This window comes from Falco punctatus, assembly GCF_963210335.1.
Source record: "Falco punctatus genome assembly, chromosome: 3".
Classification (NCBI taxonomy): Eukaryota; Metazoa; Chordata; class Aves; order Falconiformes; family Falconidae; genus Falco; species Falco punctatus.
The window spans coordinates 50,439,843-50,460,687 of record NC_137582.1 but is presented as its reverse complement, the minus strand read 5'-3'; the positions used below and the strand labels follow the sequence as shown (position 1 = coordinate 50,460,687).

The 20,845-nt window shown below is 40.8% G+C and overlaps 1 protein-coding gene across 2 annotated transcripts in view; it reads left to right on the top strand.

Moving 5' to 3' along the window:
• Positions 1 to 10,912: 10,912 nt before the first annotated feature.
• Positions 10,913 to 20,845, top strand: part of PPDPFL (pancreatic progenitor cell differentiation and proliferation factor like) — a 37,117-nt gene continuing 27,184 nt past the window's right edge. The window contains exons 1-4 of one of the 2 annotated variants that reach the window (XM_080381518.1): positions 11,751 to 11,983; positions 12,799 to 12,888; positions 12,980 to 13,079; positions 13,464 to 14,937. In XM_080381518.1, the coding sequence (XP_080237644.1) occupies positions 11,929 to 11,983; positions 12,799 to 12,888; positions 12,980 to 13,079; positions 13,464 to 13,476 (258 nt within the window). In that variant the 5' untranslated portion in view covers positions 11,751 to 11,928 and the 3' untranslated portion in view covers positions 13,477 to 14,937. Of the gene's footprint in view, positions 11,984 to 12,798; positions 12,889 to 12,979; positions 13,080 to 13,463; positions 14,938 to 20,845 lie in introns of those variants that run through there. The other variant, XM_080381519.1, reaches the window with a different exon arrangement.

Sequence of the window (20,845 nt, the reverse complement as noted above, 5' to 3'; positions counted from 1 at the left end):
TTCATCTTGTCAGCTGAGTCATCACTTTTCCAAGTTTGCTCTACTAATTTCCTTTGTAGACTTTGAATATTCAATCTCTTAGACATTTAAAATTGAATGATGCCAGGAAACTGCAATAGGTTTAACAATAATCTTGTTTTTTGTGTCATCCTCCATCTCAAGGCAGTAAGCCTCTGTTTTTCACCCTAAATGCTTATTCGATACTCATCTTTTCATTTTCTGGCTAAGGGTCCAAGCTGGAGGCATCTATGACATTGGGAGATTTTAATCATGAACTAGTAAATCAATTTATCCATAGGAGGAACAATCTATAATGTTTAGAGGCTTTCAAAAAACTGCATTTAACAGATTGGATCAGTTTGACTGTCTCTGAAGGCAAATCTGTACATCTTTCAATACCATTTCCACTACATTTGCTAGTCCTATTACTTTGAGCCTGCCATTATATTTTAGTTCTCTAAACATTACCACAAGACAGACATATGTCCTGTATCATATCCACTAGGACGTTTTCAAAGGTTTAACAATCAGCTAATTGTTTCTGGTTTTACTGGAGTAATTGTTTCATTTTACCTCTCCTTCCATTATAAAATTTTATGTGTTCTACAATACCTTTGGTAGCTTTGATGTACAAGCAGTTTTAGTAGTCTTCTGTAATTTCATGGTCTTCTATAACTCCTGTTCTTCTCAACAAAGTTCTTCAAAGGGAGCAAATTTGATTGCCACAGATAAAAGAGGATAGGAAAAAGGAGGGATGGAGAGAACAAACTTTAATCCTAATCTGTGATCTCATATGTGATAATTTAGTGTACCATTCAATTGCTGCCAAGTCAACTTTCACATGGAATGTGAAATGCTTTAAATTTCCAAATTTATAAAGGATCTGTAGACTTAAATTCATTCCAGAAACTTAAAGTTAACTGCATTGCAAGCAAAATGGAGGAAAAACTTGCACATCAGCAGGGTGAAGGAAATAGGCTGTGCACTTTCTGTCTGATTAGACTTCTCATAGCTGACACTAACCCTTGTAAAACCATATTATAACTGTTGTACTTGAGTGGTATGAAGATAAATGAAGCCTATCATTAGCCTATAATTCTTCTCTCTGGTAAATCAGAAAGTAGCTAACAACCCTCTGTCTACCAGATTTACTGATAAGAAGTAGACAGAACATTGACCAAATAAAAATAAATAGGTGAACTTAATTTAGCTGTGTAAAACTTTGACTACACTATTAACTCTATTTTTCAGACCCTTGTCTAAGTCTGCTTTTTCCATACTGGCATTTGCTAAGAAAACCTGCTACAAACCCTACCAATATACTACAAGGGTACTTGTGTTCTTGAAATCACAAGGCTGCATGTAGCCCTCAGTTCTCTTCTCAGAGAGAAATGGATTCTCCAAGGCTGAGAATATTTTAAACTCTAAGACTCAAGTGAAGGTCAAGGAGCCAGGTGTTTTGTGTCAAACAGCTATATGCAGAGTTGAGTCTTCTGGAAGCACAGAGTCTAATCACTCTGAGGACAGGTACCTATAGCATCAGCAGAGCGTGGTCAGCCTCCCAGTTACCTGAAGGAGATCCCCTCCATCAGCAGCTCATCAGTCTAAACAGCCATTTCTGTGATTCTGCATCAAATTTGATAAGATTCATTGTCACAGTAAGTAGACAAACACCTGTCACTGTTGACCCTCCCATAAGAGGCAAAGGACTGGAGCAACACATCTCAACTGAATTATTTAGAGTTAACTAGCATCTCATTAAGAATCATTACAGAACATAGCTCTATGATGAGTGATTCATGTGTTTTTGTTAGTGCCTTGGTAAATAATGTCCTACAGAGTAAGAAACTGGATTAAAGGACCACTTGCCATTCTTTGACTTCCTCTTCTGTGTTTCTAGGTTTGTAAATCTGTACTTATTTATACTGTTTTAAACCTGTATCTCTACTGCTTTAGTAGCAGTGAATATGCCCTCAGGTTCCCAAGGCTTGTGGCACGCAAACAGTGAGTTCCAACACAGACCAACCAATTGCATCCACATTATACTTTGGTGGGGTGTTTGTAGGTTTTCATTGCAGAATTCGGTAATCCGTTTACTAATCCCAACCTGCCTGCCTGCCTCATGCACACCTTAGGACCGTGAAGCACAGTGGAAAGAAGAGAGCCTCTCCTCTATGGTTACTCTGGGTTGGCCAGCAAGAAAGCTAAGACCTGCAATAAAGAATCTTCCCTCATGGCTATCTATGCCTCTAATGAAAGAACTAGGCAAACCAAGATTGGTGGATAAATTCCTTCTCCCACTAATACTTTCACCAGGGAGGATTTTGAAGATGACACCAAGCCGAGTGATGTGGCTGACGTGCCTGAGGGATGGGATGCCAAGCAGAGGGACCTGGACAAGTTCAAGAAGGATTAACATGAGGCTCAATAAGGCCAAGTGGGAGGTTCTACATCTGGGCCAGGAAAACACCTCGTATCAATACAGGCTGGGTGCAGAATTAGTTGAGAGCAGCAGTGCAGAGAAGGACTTGGGGGTGTTGGTTGACAACAATCTCAACATGACTTGGCAATGTGCGCTTGCAGCCCAGAAGGGCAACCATATCCTGGGCTGCATGAAAAGAAGTGTGGCCAGCAGGTCAAGAGAGGTGATTCTACCCCTCTGCTCTGGTGATACTGCAGATACCTGGAGTACTGCATCCAGTTCTGGAATCCTCAGTACAGGAAAGACATGGACGTGTTGGAGCAGGTCCAGAGAAGGGCTACAAAAATGATCAGAGGGCTGGAGCACTTCTATGAGGAAAAGCTGTGAGAGTTGGGGTTGTTCAGCCTGGAGAAGAGAAAGCTCCAGGGAGGCTGTATTAGGGCATTTAAATTCTTAAAGGGGGGTTAGAAATAAGATGGGGACAGACTTTTTAGTAGGGCCTGTTGCAATAGGACAAGGGGTAGTGGTTTTAGACTAAAAAAGGGAAGATTCAGACTAGATGTAAGGAGGAAATTTTTTATGATGAGTGTGGTGAGACACTGGTACAGGTTGTCCAGAATGGTGCTAGGTGACCCATCCCTGAAAGCATTCAAGATCCGGTTGGATGTGGCTTTGAGCAACCTGATCTCATTGAAGATGTCCCTACTCATTGCAAGGGAGGCTGGACTAGATGACCTTTAAAGGTCCTTTCCAAGACAAACTATTTTATGATTCTATGAATCATAACTTTTCCCTGCCTTGAAAAGAAAGCAGGTCATTCTTCCTCCAGTCTGACCAAAGACTCTGACCTTCAGATCTTCCTTTAGAGCCTATGATGGAGTTACAGTGTTGGTGGATGAGGGAAGAGCAAATTATGTAATCTACCTGGAATTGTGCAAATCATTTAACACTGACTTGCATGACAGTCTCTAAATCCTTGTCTCTAAACTGGAAAGACATGGATTGACAGATGGACTACTCAGTGGATAAATAATTGGCTGGATGGTCTCGCTTAAAGAGTTATGATCAACAGCTCGATGTCCAAGTGGAGACCAGTGAAGAGTGACATTCCTCAGGGGTTGGTATTGGAACCCACTGTTTAACATTTTTGTAAGTGACATAGACACTGGCATTGAGTGCACCCTCAGCAAGTCTGCTGATGACACCAAGCTGTGTAATGTGGTCAACATGCTGGAGAGAAGGGATGTCACCCAGAGGGACCCAGATAGGCTTGAGAGGTGGGCCTGTGAAAACTTCATGAAGTTCAGCAAGGACAAGTGCAAGGTCCTGCACATGGCTCAGGGAAATCCCAAGCACAAATACAGGCTGGGCAGAGAATGGATTGAGAGCAGCCCTGAGGAGAAGGACTGTGGCGTGTTGGTGGATGAGAAGCTCAACATGACCCAGCAATGTGCACTTGCAGCCCAGAAAGCCAACCATATGCTGGGCTGCATCAAAAGACGCATGGCCAGCAGGTCAAGGGAGGTGATTTTCCCCCTCTACTCCACTCTTGCGAGACCCCACCTGGAGTACTGCATTCGGCTCTGGGGCCCCCAACATATGAAGGACACGGACCTGCTGGAGCGAGTCCAGAGGAGGGCCAGGAAGATGATCAGAGGGCTGGAGCACCTCTCCTATGAAGACAGGCTGATAGAGTTGGGGTTGTTCAGCCTGGAGAAGAGAAGGCTCTGGGGACACCTTATAGCAGCCTGCCAGTGCCTAAAGGGGGTTTATAGGAAAGCTGGAGAAGGTCCTTTTACAAAGGCACGTAAGGACCCTTTTACAGGAGCATAGGACAAGGGGGAATGGCTTCAAACTGAGAGAGGGTAGATTTAGATGAGGTATTGGGAAGAAATACTTTACTGTGAGGATGGTGAGACACTGGAACAGGTTTCCCAGAGAAGCTGTGGATGCCCCATCCCTGGAAGTGTTCAGGGCCAGGCTGGATGGGGCTTGGAGCAACCTGGTCTGGTGGAAGGTGTCCCTGCCCCGTGACAGGGGGCTTGGAACTACATGGTCTTTAAAGTCCCTTCTAAATGAAACCATTCTATGGTTCTATGACACAGGTCCTCAAACTACAGCCTGGAGGCTGGATACACCCCCCCAGGGTCCTCAGTCCGGCCCCTGGTATATACAGACACCACTCCCCCTCACCGGGTGTTGGGGGGGGGGAACCAAGCAGCCGCAGATGACTGCCTGCCACTTCATCTGCATGCCAGCCCCCTGTTTAAAAAGTTTGAGGACCCCTGGTCTATGATCTTGAGGTCTGGCATACCTGAACAGGGGTACCTCTAACTGTTAAAGCAAAATTTGCAGCTCACAAACACAGTGCATATGTGGGACTGCATTGCTTTCTGCTTTTCTGAAAACCTTTCTCTGGCTTTTGCAGTTCTTTTCTCTGCCTTTTATGCTGTCTTCTAGTTTTGTACCCTGAACCCCATGGGAGCTGGCTGCACTGCCTTGCAGCAGCTCATCATGCAAGAAGATGAAGGCTTAGGAGCCCTATAATAACTTTGAAAAACAAGAGATCAACATGCCTTTAACAGTTCAAACACGTTTATTCAAACAGGAAAGGGAAAAGTACATCAAAGACACAAAATCATCTTAGTAACGCACAAGATAGGAGAGCAAGAACATGCAGATAAGATGCACGGTACACAAACACAACCTGTAATAGCAAATAGCACAAAAAATCACATCTAAAATTGTTCCTAGACATAAACATGAGGATGCATAGAAAAGGGGACCTGAAGAAGCCCCTCATCTTCTCTTTTCAGCTTCAGGAAACACTGCCAACTATGCCTTCATTGCCAGTGAGATGAGTTTGTGGTTGGAGTAAATTCTGCTTGGATCCCGGGCATTGTTACCTTGAGAGGTGCCCAGCTGGGCTACCTTTGCTTTTTCATGGAGGCAACTTGAAGTGCAATGTCTGTATGTCATGCCTAGAGGCTCAAGCAATCGTGTCAGGTAGGACTGAGTCTGGGACTAATGTTCTCCCAAAGAAGTTGCCTGTCTGGCTCTTTTCTCTCCTTTTTGCTCCTAAGTTGCCAAAGAAGCAGGGACTGGCAGTGCCTATTCTCTGCTTTTTCATTGCTGACATGTTGCACGTTTCAGGCAGAAAGCCCTCCCTCGTGGTCTGAATGGGACTGTTCACCAGCTCTCGCTGTATTAGAAGACTTGGCACTGGGGGTGTACAGACAGCTTTACAGCAGCCTGGGCAAAAGGCTTCCCACCAGCAGCATGTGTGGAGATGGAAACAGTAACCACAACAGATTTATTAAGGCCTAAAGAAAAGCAATAACCTTACTGTAATTGGCCACCTACACCCTAATGTTAAATATGGTAAATTTGCAAATGGATGCCTAGGAAAGACTCACTTGTTTGCAAGCTTATTGGGCTCTGGACCTCTTACACTAAGCACCAGTGATATCACATAAAATTAGCTGGACCTTAGGTTAATGTCAGGGAACAGAACTTATTTGTCTGTACTATTAAAATCTCAGAAAGGCTCTGGAATGTCTTTAGGGTTTTCCCTGGCTCCTTCCCCAAAAATTCCCAGGCAGCTTGGGATTTAACACAAACAAGAGACAATCCTTCACAGATCATTTTGGATGTAACCATATTATTTTGCAGTATAAAGCAGTGTGGGTATAGACCATTCCATACCAGCTGTGTTCACGGCCAAAGAATGGTCCCAAGCATACTTAAACTACTAGTATAGAGAAACTCTCAGTGTGCGGGAGTCCAGAAAAAATGGCAGGTCATGATATTTGCACTTCTGAGGTCACCTGGTTAAAGTGTGGGAGAAGAAGGAAATAGCAAGCATAATGAACGAGGATCTGGCCCGACATTGTTGCATGAGAAGTCTTACAGTCTCAGTGTTCCTTCACTGTGCCTCTCTGCAGGCTGATCTGACTTGTGATGGATTAAGACTTTCATGATGTTTCAGATGTCCCTGTAGAAAACAGAGAAGGTATATAATGGCATGCTGGTTCTGTTTATTGCAGTGGAGCAGACTGAGACTTACAAGGACATGTGTGTGTTTACTATGTAGTGGCTTTGGAGGAGACAAAAGTGCTATGAATGAGAGCAAGATGGTAGAATGAGCCATCTATGCAGGCTACTAGGTGCTCCTGATAACATGGCTTTCACTAAACCAGTGGACATTTGTGACTTATGTAAGGCCAAGGCAACTGCCATTTTTCTTACTCCTACGTGTGACCTCCCACTCTCTGCAGTAACTTCCTCCAGCAGTGTACATTTTAAAGTTTGGTTCCTTCCCAGAAGCTTGTGTATGAACAACAATGGACAGGTCCTTCAACACCTGCAGGACAGTTGTATGGGCTGGGCTGTAGGTTTTTTTGATATGACCTGGCAGGTGGACACTTCTCAAACATCCTAACCACCCTCCTGTACTCAGTATGATGTTAGCACTGGGGTTCAGGAGATGGGGCAGGGGAAGGGAGATTAGAGTGATGCCCCCATCAAAGAGACCACAGGTCACCTGACTGCAGGGCACAGCCACTTCACTGTGTAAGGCTCCTACGTGCCTTCCTGATATAACCTGTCCTGACAGCTGGTTCTAACCCAGCCATACAGGTATGCTATCTTTGGCTTCTTGAATTTGAAACAATTCTGCTATGTGATGTGGTAGATGCTGGCCTGGGCCAGCTCTGTTGCTAGGCTAACAGGAAATTTTCGAGCTGTAAAATTCTGAATATGTTCACAAGCCTCTTGATTCCTTTTGAACTTCATGCTGCTCAATTTAGAGCATCTGGCCTGGTGGCAGAGCAACTAGCCAAGAAATGAGGATGCCAAGAGTGTCACACCTCAGTGCTGAGGAACGGTGTCTATACACTGTGGGGTATGCTAGGCTGTAAACACCTAAAGCGATTTTGCAGAAGTGTCAGGTTGTGTTCAATCTGGTGGGACTCAATCCATGCTACTTGTAAGGACAGAGAGAAAGAGCAGGTACAGAAGAGAATCAGAGCAGAGTCTGTGTGTGTACATTAAAATGCACAGTACTGTTTACAGCGATTGGAAAAAGTGGATGCTGTAAACAGTACTGTGCATTTTAATGTACACACACAAACTCCAAAATAGACAAGGATACTAAAATATGCATGGTTTTGGCCCTGCATCTCTGTACTGGATGTGAAATTGATTAACAAGCCGACTCTTCTCATCTCTATATATCAATCAGTCTCCAGGGTTATATTAAAGGGGTATATAAACAGGCCTATGTTTCAATTTTGCTTTATTCAATCATATTCCATTAATTACATATTCTGTTTTGTAGGAATACAATTTATAACCCCTATATTAGGTCATGCTGGAACCTTAACACTTCTTTGGAATACTTGAGAGATGAAAGTAACAAAAAAAGTGCAAGTATTCACATGCCTCCTTAGAAGGATGTAGAAGATGTAGCTTGCTGGGAGAAAGTTATCAAGCTCGTGCAGCTTGTGTCTGGATCCAAAGAAAAATGTGTTTCAATTAAATGCTAAAACACAGCTAAAATGACACACATTAAAATGTCTGTTTTCTTATGAGCGTAGTTCTACAAAGGATCTGGAACTCAATGAAGAGAAGAAACTTGTAACTGTTACCTTTTGAAAACCTGATGCACTTAACTGTAAGTGTGTGCTAATAATTTAGCAATGTGTATAGTCTTTTCCAGTGTTTTGGCAGTGCCGTTTATAGGTCAAAATATCTGTTTTCCCTGCTTTTGCTGACATTTCAGGTAATGTGCATCATTCAGAGGTGTGCTGCAGGGAGTCTAGAGTTCAAGTTAGTTACCCTTTGCTTCCAGTGTCATCTCATCTGGCATCTTAAAAAAAAAACTCCATTTTTTTTTTTTGTCAGAGTATTCCATTCACATTTGTAGTGCGGATTAAAAGGAATAATAATTTTTAAAGTGCCAGAACTGCCAGTAAGCAATCACTTCACTACTGGGAGTGCTCATTACTACAAAGCTGATGATTTGCAGCAGTGCCACACACTGCAGTGGTGAAGAGAAAAGCCTTTTCTGTCCCTTTTATGCTCAGGCTCTCCCCAGCAACTCTATGGCACTGTCTCTTTCACTGGTTACTTACAACATAAATTTCTATACCCCTGCCACCTTGCACACTGCCATTTAATTCTTTATCAATTCCTCAGTTCCTCTTGGTTTTGCTATACAAGTCCTGCATTCCTGTAGAGCTGTCTGGCTTGGAGGAATATTTGAAGAGTAAAACAAATAAATTAAAAAGGTAAGTGATGGCACTGGCCCTTGGAAGTAGCTAAGAAACCAAACAGGTTTTGATAACTAATTTTGCATAGCAAAGCTTTGTTACTTTACATAGTAGAGCTACTTGATTTCTTTAATGCAAACCTCTTTTTACAAACTCCTTTCAAAATTTGACAGAACAAATATGCAAAACAATTTGTTGAGATAGCAAATAGTTAGTTACTGAAAGATGCATGAAAGAAACCTTTCTGAAAGTTCTCTGAAAATGTTAACATGCCCATTACAAAATACTAACCTGGGAAGTTAATTCTTCTCATGGAGAGTCATACTGTCAAATTAAGGCATAATTCCCTTCAAATAAGAGTGAATTATATTTTCTGTACAGATTTTGATTGAAATGTTAATTGCAGATGGGCAATAAGTCTGGGCAATGAAAATGTGCAAAAGCTGTTCTTGCAGAAACCTGGGGGGAGGGAATACCTTACCCTCCGTGCCGCAAATGTACCTTTCTGCATATGGAAAAATATATGTGCCTGTGGAAAAATGCTTTCACTGAAATTGTTCATAACTCTCTCCAAATTTATGTCAGAGTACCCATACAGTCATTGAATGTATGAACAGCCATGATGCAACACTGCACAATTTCCAGTGCTGCACTACTCTTCCACAAGGTTAAGCAACAAGGAGAGGTAAAAAATTTGTCATACAAATGCATGGAAGAAAACACCAAAAACAAGTCCCCCCAAAAGATTGGCATCATGCTCACAGATATTCCAAGAACTGAAAGAGTATCTGAGTTTATTAGATAAACCCTGTCTAGTGAATAATTAACAGGTTAGCTCCAAGGTGAAGCTCAATATAGACTTGTTTTTGTTGCTGTGACTGAGGTTATTTACTTTTAATGTCTAAAAAAGGGTTCTACCAGGTAATCAGGACTAGGTGGGATATTTATTCACTTAATGTGTCATATTGACTTCATTTTAAAATACAAGTTATACTTTTAATAAGTATCTATGATTCATGGGATGACATATAGATCTGTGTTTTGTCCATTTTATAGTTATGCATACACAAATGTTAAATGAACGCTGTTAAATTCACAATATTAGTCAGTCAAAAGGCTGAAAATGTTCCTTCTGTTAAAAGCATTTTTATAAAATTGGGGATTATGTACTACTTATTTCATAGGGCCCCTGCTTCTTTTGGCAAGAAGCATGGATGTGAACTGAGCTCGTGAAGTTAAAGAGATTATAAAGTGCATTTAGTAGGACTTCTTTCATGTCTGTAACAGCAGTTGAGTAGTGAATGTAGTAAAGGCTTCCAGAGAGAAAAGAACAGGTCAGTGGTTAAGGCAATTGAATGCTGTCTTGAAGTGAAATTATAACCTTGCCCCTGAGTTTGTAATTGATGCTATGTGAGTTACTTACATTTATCATAAGGTGGCCACTAACCAATTTTTTCTATGTCTGATGAGAATCTGATTTATCAACATGCTGAGTGCTTAAATCTGGATCTGAAGTGAATGAGAGCTGTAAGTGGGTAAACAAAGTGTGGCATAGTGCTAAATAGTTATAACAAAATGATGTCCTAGACTGCTGTCATTTAACACCTGCTGTCATTAGACACCTAAGCTTTGTGTCGTAGCTCCTTTGGATCTCGGAATTTCCACTTGTTAACTGAAGATAATAACATGTTTTGGTTTTGCAGCGATTGAAAATAAGTGTGCTGGTATTTTAGAAGCACTATGTCAAAATAACTATGGAAGGAAAGACACTGGCAAAATCTGTAGTATTCAGTGCATTACTCGAAGAAAATACAATAGATAGGTCATAACGCCAGAGAGAGTGGGAGAAATGGTGGTAAACTTCTCATTAAATAAGTACTTTCTATTCCAGTGCAATGCATGAAACAGGATTCTGGAACAAACCTGGTACATGGCCATGTAAGCTAAATGATATAGTAAAATAATACACATGCAGGAGTGAAGCAATTTCAGGTTTCACAGAGGTGGTGTTCCCCAGCTCCTGAGTGTTTTGGCATGGCTCCGACATGGATGGATATTCACAGGGATCACAACAGATCCACTTACCTCTGCTTTCTTGCCAAATACAATGCCTAGATCAAGGGTCCTCACACTTTTTAACCAGGGGGCTGGCGCACGGATGAAGTGGCAGGCAGTCATCTGCGGCTGCTTGGCTGGGGGGGTCTGTAAATACCGGGGGCCGGATTGAGGACCCTGGGGGGCCGTATCCGGCCCGCGAGCCGTAGTTTGAGTAAGTCCTTACAAATGTGGCAGGAGCTATTACGAGCCATGCCCTTGTCATCTGAGCCAGGACTCGCTGTTCAAGCAGGCAGACACGTTGCGGTAACACGGTATCACGCACTACACACGCCTGCGTTCTGACCCGCTGCCCTGCTGTGAAAAAAACAACCCCAACACAACAACAGATGAAACTTGGAGAGCAAGAGCAAACAGCCAAAACTGCTTGTTACTTTTTCTGTTGACAATTCTGAAAGGTGAGGAAACATGCTGTAGGACAAGTTTTGCCATGAGTGAGGATGAAAGTGATTTAAAGAGCTGTGTTTGTCTGTGGGAACAAAAAACTTCCTGGGTGATCTAGCTGTGACACAGCTCGCTCTGTACCAAGCCTTGAGATGGTCACTGGTTTCACCTATCACCGTGGGGTGGAGACTATTCCTTGGACTTCGCGTTCTCTAGGGTATGTGCACAGTCGTGTGCATGTTTATAAACAAAACAAAAGTCTCTACTGAAACAGGTACCGGCCCTGCTTCACCCCCCTCTCCCCTGCCCCTCTGGTGGGAGAGTCACTAAGGCAGCAGCTGCCTGTCCCCGCTCAGCGCGCTCCAGAGAAGTGCTGAGAGGTGACACCCGGCACGCCAGACCGAGGGGACCAGGCCGGGCACCGGCGGCCGCCGCGGGCTGTCCCGGGCCGGGCCGGGGCTGGGCGGCAGCGTGCCGGGGGCTGGCCCCGACCGGGCCCGTCCCACCGCCCTCGGGGCGGGCCGCCCGCCGCCGCGGCCCATATAGGGGCGGCCCGGGGTGGCGGCGGCACTGGCTGCGGAGGGGAGCGGGGCGCTGCGTACCCCAGCCTCCCGGCGGCGGCTTTCCCGGGGCGACTCAGGTGAGGCCGTTGCCGCTGTCCTGCGCCGGGCGCCGCTCCCCGTTCCCCTGCAGGCGCCTCCCGCAGAGAGGCGGCTTACCCGCCGCGCCGCTGCCATGGCCTCGGTACCCTCGGCCGGCTGCCTCCTGGCCAAGAACCAGTACTACAGAAGTAAGTGCGCGGCGGCCCGCGAGCTGTCCCCTGTTCCGCTCGGGAAAAGTCAGGGGGTGTCCGGACAAACTGGAGGCAGAAGGGTGGCCTTGCCCGGTAGCTTTTAATTGCTTGAAGAGCTTTTTGTTACATCAATGAACTTAAGTTTTAATGAGTATCAGCTTCTGGTTATTCTGGTTCTTATTTAGAGTTGTTTATATAAAAAAGGTATTACATACCCCTAATATTTTTAAAACTATAAAAGATGATGCACAAAAAGGATTAGGCCCGCAACTTTTGGCTTCTAGCTGTAATTCATATTTACTTTGCAGGCTTAGCAGAACACAAAATCAAGTCACGCTTTTTGTTTCTAAATATGTAACATAATCACAGGTTTGAGAGTATGTTTGGTGCATTAGGATCCCTCTGTGCAGGATGGACGCTGTAGTGTGAGTTTAGCATGCATTGTACCGCAAAGAACAGCAGCTAGGTTGTTTTGGACTTAAAATACTCAAGAACAGACTCATTTGTTTCAATAGCAGTGTGTATACGATCACAAGATTTGTCAGTGCTTTCAGTGAAAGGTATGCAAACAGATCTCAGTATGCTTCTAAGTGAAGAGTAAGTAGACTGAGGGATCAACTTCTATAAAAGTTTTTATGTAACAACTGTAGTAGAATGGTGTCTATAATATAGAGGTTATACTTTGTAGCCAAGTATATTTATTTTTTAGATTGTTTCCTCCAAGATAGCAGCAGGTCTGAAAAATTCTTGGCATAGAAATAGTGTGCTCTCTCAAATAACTTTCTGTTACGTGTGTCTTTTTCCATGAACAGCAAGACAGAACTCGGAATCCAGTGTTTCTTCCAGCTCCTCCTGCTGTTCGGATGCTGTGAATGTTACAGACCAGGACAAAGCATTTCATGGTACTGTGTCCTTCTTTCAAACTGTCTTCTGGTTTTGCCTGTTTGTTATTCAGCTAGTGTCTAATGGTGTGGGCTTTTTCTCCTTTGGCAGGATTACCTGAGTTGATTGATAAATGTTGGTGGATAAAAAGTTTTTTCCATAGTGAACAATCTCCACCAACTGTTGGCAGAAAAACACTATCAGCAAGCAGGTGAGTCCTGTTTTTACTATGGTGGGGATAACTTGCTCATTCCATTTTCCCTTTGGTAAAAGTGTTACTAAACAAGTCTTAATCGGCTAAAATAATCTGGAATGTGCAGTGCTATTTTGATGACTTAAGATACTGCAAGTGTACAGCTACAGAAGCTTCCTATGTTTTCATTTTAATAGGTGAACTCATATTACTTCACAGTAAGCATAGTGACATTTAATCCTCTATCTGTGTCACTTGCACACTCATTTATGCAGTTTACTGTTTGACTTTATATTAAAAAGCTGATGTGAATGCATTTGAAAATACTTAGGCAGATAATTAAATTTTCCTCAAAAGACATTTATAATTCTGCTCATAACCTTTTAATATATATTTCTGCAGTACCAACAGCTGAATAGGACAGCATGCTGGTTTTACCGACTGAGATACTACGTGCAGACTTGTTTTTCCAAGAGGCTTGGGATCTCCCTAATGTCTGGGTTCAGCTGCAAGAAGAAAACAAAACCTTTAGGAGAGCAGAAAAGTATATTTCAAAATATGTCAGTAGTTTAAATGATACTGCTTAATGGACATTTCCATGGTCTACCTTGTTCATTACAGACTTGCTGTAATTTGAGATGTCTCTAATGGGAGTTACCAGGATTAAATATCCTGATGTTTTATCTGGACAGTCAGAGAAAAATGCCAGTAAAAGTAAGATATTGTAGGCTTAGGAGAAGCATGTGTATTGAATGACTTTGCAGTAGGTGATACTCTTAAGTTTTAAGATACCGGCTCTGTCAGCCGTCACACAGAGATGTAAACAAGATTAAAATATGCAGTCCAGTGTAGGACTGCTATATGGTGTTTTCTATCAATTACTTGTTTACCAGTTGCAAGGAGTAAGTTTCCAAGAATGCTTGGTGATAGCTTTGCTTTTAGAAAGCCCAATTACATGACAAAACAGTAATTAGTTTGGTTTCCTTGTTCAAGCAGGGTGCATAGATCCCAACCTCAAACAACAAGGTACAACTTTCATTCATATCTATGCATGTTGATATTTGATGACAGGATAGAAGAGATAGATGAGAAACCAGTAATCCTAATGGACACTGACATCTTCCAGGCAGAAGAGCAACCTTAATCAGAGCTGATACTCCTAGCTCTGTTTTAGAGTACTGTCACCTGCTTTGCTTGTAGCTTAAAGAGCTACTTGTTATCAAGTGGTTAATCCCATCAATATTCACTACTCTGTCAGCTTAGTTATGTGTTAGATCTAGGAAAGTGTCCAACTCAAAGGGATAACATTAATGTTATTAACCAATTCTACTGTTGTCATGATTCATGCTCTTGAAAGGTACTGTAACATAGCTTCATTTGGTCTTCAGCATTGCAAAGCAGTACATCAGACTGTTTATTCTACTGGGTATGACTGAAATGCAGATGAGGTCATAGAAAGTAACAAGTTATTTGACTGGATGATGTAATTTCTGTAAACTGTCTATGCAACTTTTTGATGTACTATCACTAAACCTACCTGACCTCACCATCACTGGATGAACTAACACCAGCAAACATTAATGTAGCCATCATTTTTCATCATAGGTTAATGGTTGTCATGGTTACACATAACTCCAAAGTGTACCTAGTGACTGCTTCAGGAAGCTTACAGTTTGGTAAGGGCAATAAATGCATGGCACATGAGAACAGAAAAGAACATAATTCTGAAAACAGTTTCAGGAATCCTGAAATTGACATGTTAAGTATCTTACTTTACTCCTGCTGTGTAGTTTCATCTTTGTCCAATCTCTAAGTGTACAGAATGAACTATTTTTTATACTAAGGTATTTTTATTAATAAAAAGATTTAATCAGTATTTGGTCTTATGGGTTCAAATAACACTGATGTTCAATGGTGTTTGTGGTGTGGGTGGTTTTGGATTTTTGGGGATGTGTTTATTTGAAGTCATAGTAAAACTTTAAAATTCCTACAGAATGCTGTGTGTCACATTCTTCCTTTAGTTTCTGAAGTCTAATGTGAGGTGATAAAGGAATGATGGAATGCAAGGTAGGAAGAAGACCCTAACATCTTTTTCTGTAACATCATGTAAAGGAAGGGGAAAAAGACAGACTTGCTAGTTGCAAGGAGGTGATTTGGTCTCTTTGAACATGCTTGGCGTCCTAGAACAAAGAAGTGCTGTAGCCCTTATTGTACATGAGAAATACAGGGTGCGGGAAACACCGAAGGACAGTGACAAGCTTCCATATCACTTGCTGAGCTTAGGCTGCTTGTGTCCTTATATAATCAGAAGGTGGGGTGCAGAACATGCTGAAAGAGCTGATAAACTGTGAAGACAGACCTACAAACTCCACTCCACACTGCCCCCTTCCTTTCCCTGGTTTTTTTGGTGTTTTTTGTTTTTTTTTTTTTGGAGGGGGGAAGGCTGGAAGAACAAGAGGTGGGAGCCTGCCTATTGTTTGCATTCATCTGCTTAGCCTATATGAGCTACTCTATGTAATGGTGGCATGGTGATGGAGAACTGTTCTGGAGAAGTGCCCTCACATGATTCCCATCATCTTTTACTGTGTTCAGCACAGTGTTGGAGTTGCAGCACCACCAACTCATAGTTATTTGTGCCAGTTCTTCGAAGTATAGCTGCCCTGCAGTGAATCAACTCTGTTAAATAACATGCAATGTTGCTATGACAAACTCCTAAGCAGATAGGGGTAAATGGGACATTAAAGTGCTTGCTAACAAAGGGCTGCATCTAGTTACAACATGGTAATAAGGAAAGGTCAATTTTCTTGAATTAAATGTCAATATAGTGTTACTTTGTGGGGAGATAGAAGTCAAAATCTAAATGATTTAAAGAGAAATATGAAGGGGAAATTACATTGTATGGCTTAAATGCAGCTTAGAACAAGAAAAACAGCAGAAAATTATGATTTTAATTCCTATCTGGGTAAGACAATTCTAAATGTTTTATCAAATTAATAAATTGTAGTAGGGAAAAAAGTGTTGTTTTCCTGTTAGGAGTGTAGGTAGAAACTTGTTTTGTTGAAGTTAATCTAGGTGGTGTTATCCATGTAGAAAAAAATACCAGAAACGGGACTTGTGTCAGCACGTAAGCACTAAGATCCAACTGTTGTCACCAAGTTAGGAATGGAAAGATGGACTTGATTTTTTTTTTTTTTTTCTAAATGCCCATATAGCAATGATACTCAGTAATGGGCTTCCATTTCTTTCCTAAAAAAAACCCCTAGAGTTATAGTCTGCTGGTCATAGTAATACTTGTTTTAGGAGTCAAAAGACAAATTTTACATAGTTTGGTTTTGTTCAAGAACAGCAAAATCTTCCTGTTGAACACATGTAGAGAGAGAAATTCTTTACTATGAAGTTATTCTTTTCCCCATTTGTTTTGGTTTGGAAGAAATACTATAAAGTTGTTTTTATTTCCAAGGATTTTCTTGCCTGTATGTGAGGTAAGCAATACTACATGTGGTGGGTAGACAATAGTAAAGATTAACTGTAAAAACTAGTTATTGCTATGAAATGGGATTTTTTTTTTATACTAGCCTTTTCTGCATAAGCAAGAATGATAAATGAACCCATTTAAGAAACAAGTTTTCAATATAAGAATGAACAGTTAATCAAACAGCAACTCAAAAACTCAAACTCAATTTGAGTTATTGGGAATAAGTTTTTCTTTTCCTAATGTGCAGTGATTAAAATGTGCTTTAGCATTCCTTTAACTTCTTTGGAAGAGTCATTTCTGTTTGTGATATAATAACATTCTTGTTGATGTTTTAAATTATGTGCAAATCCCTATTTTTTTTTTAATCATAACTAATAATTAATTATTTCTTCTTGTAACTTATTAATCTCTTATTGTCACTGCTCAACATTTCTGCAAAGGAAAACTCAAGCAGGGTTCACTCAGCCATTTCTACCAGGATTAATGTTTGCAAAGTATTTCTTCGATTATTGCACTTAACAGCTGGCGACTGTGAAAATTTTGACCATGACCATATTCAGTGTCGTGGCTGACTCTTCAGTGATGGAGGGATTCTGTCAGATTTCTTTTGTCATGCACTCTGTCATATGCCATTTTAAGCTGTGCTGGCAGTAGCAGATGCGAAGTATACCATATGTAATCACTAGGAGATAGGTCTTTGTAATAGAAAGAGGCTACTGCTAATAGGGAAGAGAATCAGATCAGTATATTGCAAGGAATATATTTTTCCCCCTACTTCTCTCTCAGAAACTGTGGAGCAAGAAATCAATTTCCCAACCCTATGCCAAAAGAGAAGATTCAGCTCCCAGTTACGATACCTAATGTATGCTCAGGGACACTATTGACTTTCTCAAAAATAGAATTATAGAAGTGCCTGTAGTCATGAGGACAGGACATGATCTGGTCAGTCAGAGATGTAAGATTTTATTAGATCAACTCATAACAGGACAAAAAAAAGGGTTTGTACACTCAAAATGTTTTTCTATAAAGCAGAAACCATAATCTCACTTTACTAGTTTAGTTTAGGTAGCAGTATTGGGTGCAAGATAAAACTGTTTTGTCAGTTTGTGAGGTGCACTGAAATACAGCCTCTACCATAACAGAAGAGGACAGGCTGGACATCAGTTGCCCTACTGGGATCATCTCTTGGACGAGCTGAGGCTAGGAGAAGTGTATCAGTACTGGCAGTAACTTTTTAAAAAGACATTACTCAGGTTTTGGTTTGCTTTGGGTTTGTTGGGGTTTTTTTTGTTTATTTGGGGGTTTGGGTTGTTTTTTTTTTCTGTTGCTCTTTTTGCAGCAAGTGAAAAACCATCTCATCCTGACTTTAAAGCAGTCAGTGATTGACAGTCCGTAAAACACCCTAGTAAAATTTTCAATGGTTGATCACACTTACTTTAAAGATCTTCCCTGTTGCTGACAACCTGAATTTCTCTCTGAACAGCAGTTCAGGGGTTAGTCAGGAAAGCATGGCTTAAATAACAAGCAAAAGAATTTTTAAGTCCTGATTCTACCTTCTCTTCAAGGATCTTGACATTCCTGAAGAGGCTGTATAATTTTATTTAATCTCCAGCTATGCCAAATTCCAGAAGTATTTCAGAGCAATAGGAGTGGAACAATAGGTGGAAGCAGCTGGGGATAGGCTTTTTGCTTCTGTGAGTCAAAGCTAAAAGCTGGGTTCTTAGAGTATGTTTCCCAGTCTGTAGTTTACTTACTTCAGACTGGGCGAGGACATACAAATTATTGCAAAGTAAGTCGAAGAAGAAGGAAAAAGGTGATGGTGTGGTTTTGGGATGGCATAAAAGTGTTGGCCAGTTTGAAATCTTGGAATCTAAACCACATGCTTTAAACTGATTCACTTGAAAATGTTATTTAATGAATAGATTCCTTAATATCTCAAATCATAAAATGTTTAAAGAGTTATATGCATGGTAACTAGCTACACACAAATTTACATTTAAAAAAATAATTGTAAAATAATTTACAATCCTCTCTTTGATGACGTATTGTGCAATTTTTTTGTGTTTAATTCTGTTATCACATTGTATATGGAGTAGCCTCTTCATCTCATAAAAGCACTTTCAATTTTGAATTAAAACTTGGAACCTATAATAGGTTCTTACAATAAACTTATTTTATATATATTCTAACTTTCTAAGAACCTTGAAATTGCAAGTTTCACTGTCTCATAATAGTGCAGAAATGAAAGGGTAATACTGGGCGTAAAATAGATAATGAAATAAGTTCTTTTGAATAGGTATTTTCCCACCATATTTTAACCAGGTTAATTAATGCTATCATGACTCCACCATACATTTAAGTTCAGGTGAAATTTAGTGAATCACACCAACGGGACATGTTAGCGACTAGACAATTTCTCCATGGCAGTAGCAGACTGAGTGAAGTCTTGAATGCAAAAGGCAAGGTAAATGGGCGGTGTATGTAGTAAACCCTTCGTGTTCTGTCACAATAAAATGCCTGCCTGAAAAATATGCAATCAATTCGCAGAAAAAAACCCTGAACACTCCACCAAAAAACCCTCCTTGTTCTCGTTTGGTTCTTTCCAGAAACATATTTTTCTGGGTGAAGTGCTAGTTGCTTTGTATTTTTTTCTAATTTCATTGCAAGAGAATGACAAGCTGAAATGCTTTAAGCAAACAGATTGTTACTTTCACTGCTTATTTTCCTGGTTGTCACAATTATTGTCCTACATTAATCTTATGCGCTTATTGCTTAATGTCTTTAGTGGGGGAGTTGTTTGTTCTCTGTTTATCTGTCACCATACTGTGAATGCAACAGGAGTGTCATCTGGAGGGGGCAGCTTTGTGGTGTAAACACTTTTTGAACACCTACACCCTACTAAAACAGAGCTCCAGTGACTAAGCGGGTCAGCTCAGACTTTCTGAGATAAATGTGCATAGACTGTAACTCTATCATGGAAGGACTGATTTTTACTCTGCATTTTTAACAACATAGCATTGGACATTAATTTTGAAAGGCATCAGCTGCCAGGCATTATAATATTATATAAGGCCTTTATGACTAATTCTGAAAATGGATGTCTTTTCACTTCTTTTTGGACATTAAAGCATCCACAGCGTTTCTTAAATATTTTAAAAGAAAACTTGCCAAAAATAACAACTGCGATTTATTGGCCAGAGCATTCCTCAACTGAGAGCAGGCCGCCTTCTGTACAATATCAGTCAAATACTGTATCCTCTGTACATTTAACTTGCTCACACTAATAGCATTTAGTTCAGTCCCCAAACAGGAAAGTCATTTGAGATTTATTTAAACTAAAGGCAATTCTTCTTCAATGTCATCTATTCTGAAATCCACTGAGATCAAAAGTGCTTTTCATAATAATTAAATGTAAATTAATTGATGGTGGATTTGAACTGAAAAACCCAAAATGTTAATGAAGAGAACAGTTGTGATATAGTTGTTCACACCTACCTAAAATCCTAATTCTATGTAGGGATCGCTATGGCTGAAAGAGTTACAGAGGTTAAGTTTATATCAGTACTCATTCACTCTCTCTCTTCTCCCCCAGTTGCTCTCTGCACTAATTAAGAACCCCACAAAACACCAAAACCCAACAATGAAAACCCTTTTAGCACCTACACAGTAATAATACAGAAATGACATAGAAACAGCAGCCAGGGCAAACAGCATTCCCTTTATTCCTAGAATGGGCCAGCCTGTCTAAAGGGCATACATCTTTCTGTCTCTAGTTTAAAAAAAAAATAAAAATAAAACAAAACCAAAATTATTTTGCTGTGGCCAGGAAATAATCTAGGCCATATTAGAAGCTCAGGAAGACCAGGCACTGATACCATTTATATAGAGCCAGCTCTCCAGTAAGGGAAATCGATTGAAAGAATCCACAGCCTTGCTGTAAAACAGGGTGTAGGATTGAAGCACAATCTTTTGCTTCAATAAAACCGTTACTTTTTGGCTGAAAAATAACATCTCTGAAATATATTGACAGGATGTCTTCCTGTGTTGGCTAGTGGGAATTTTGTATAAGACCTCTTTTATGGGCTAGTCATCTCAGAAATTGGTTCTCTTGTTTCTCCCTCCAGTTTTATGCACGTTACATTACAGTGGATTAAGTCTGTATGGGGAACATGGTGATGGGCTGCAGCCAAGCAAAAACTCCTTGAGATGTACCCTAAGTGTGTATTTAATTCAAAATATCGTGAATTTCAAGGCAAACATTTTATTTTTTAAATCTGTAGTATTTCAGTAAAAGTATAGAAAAATACAT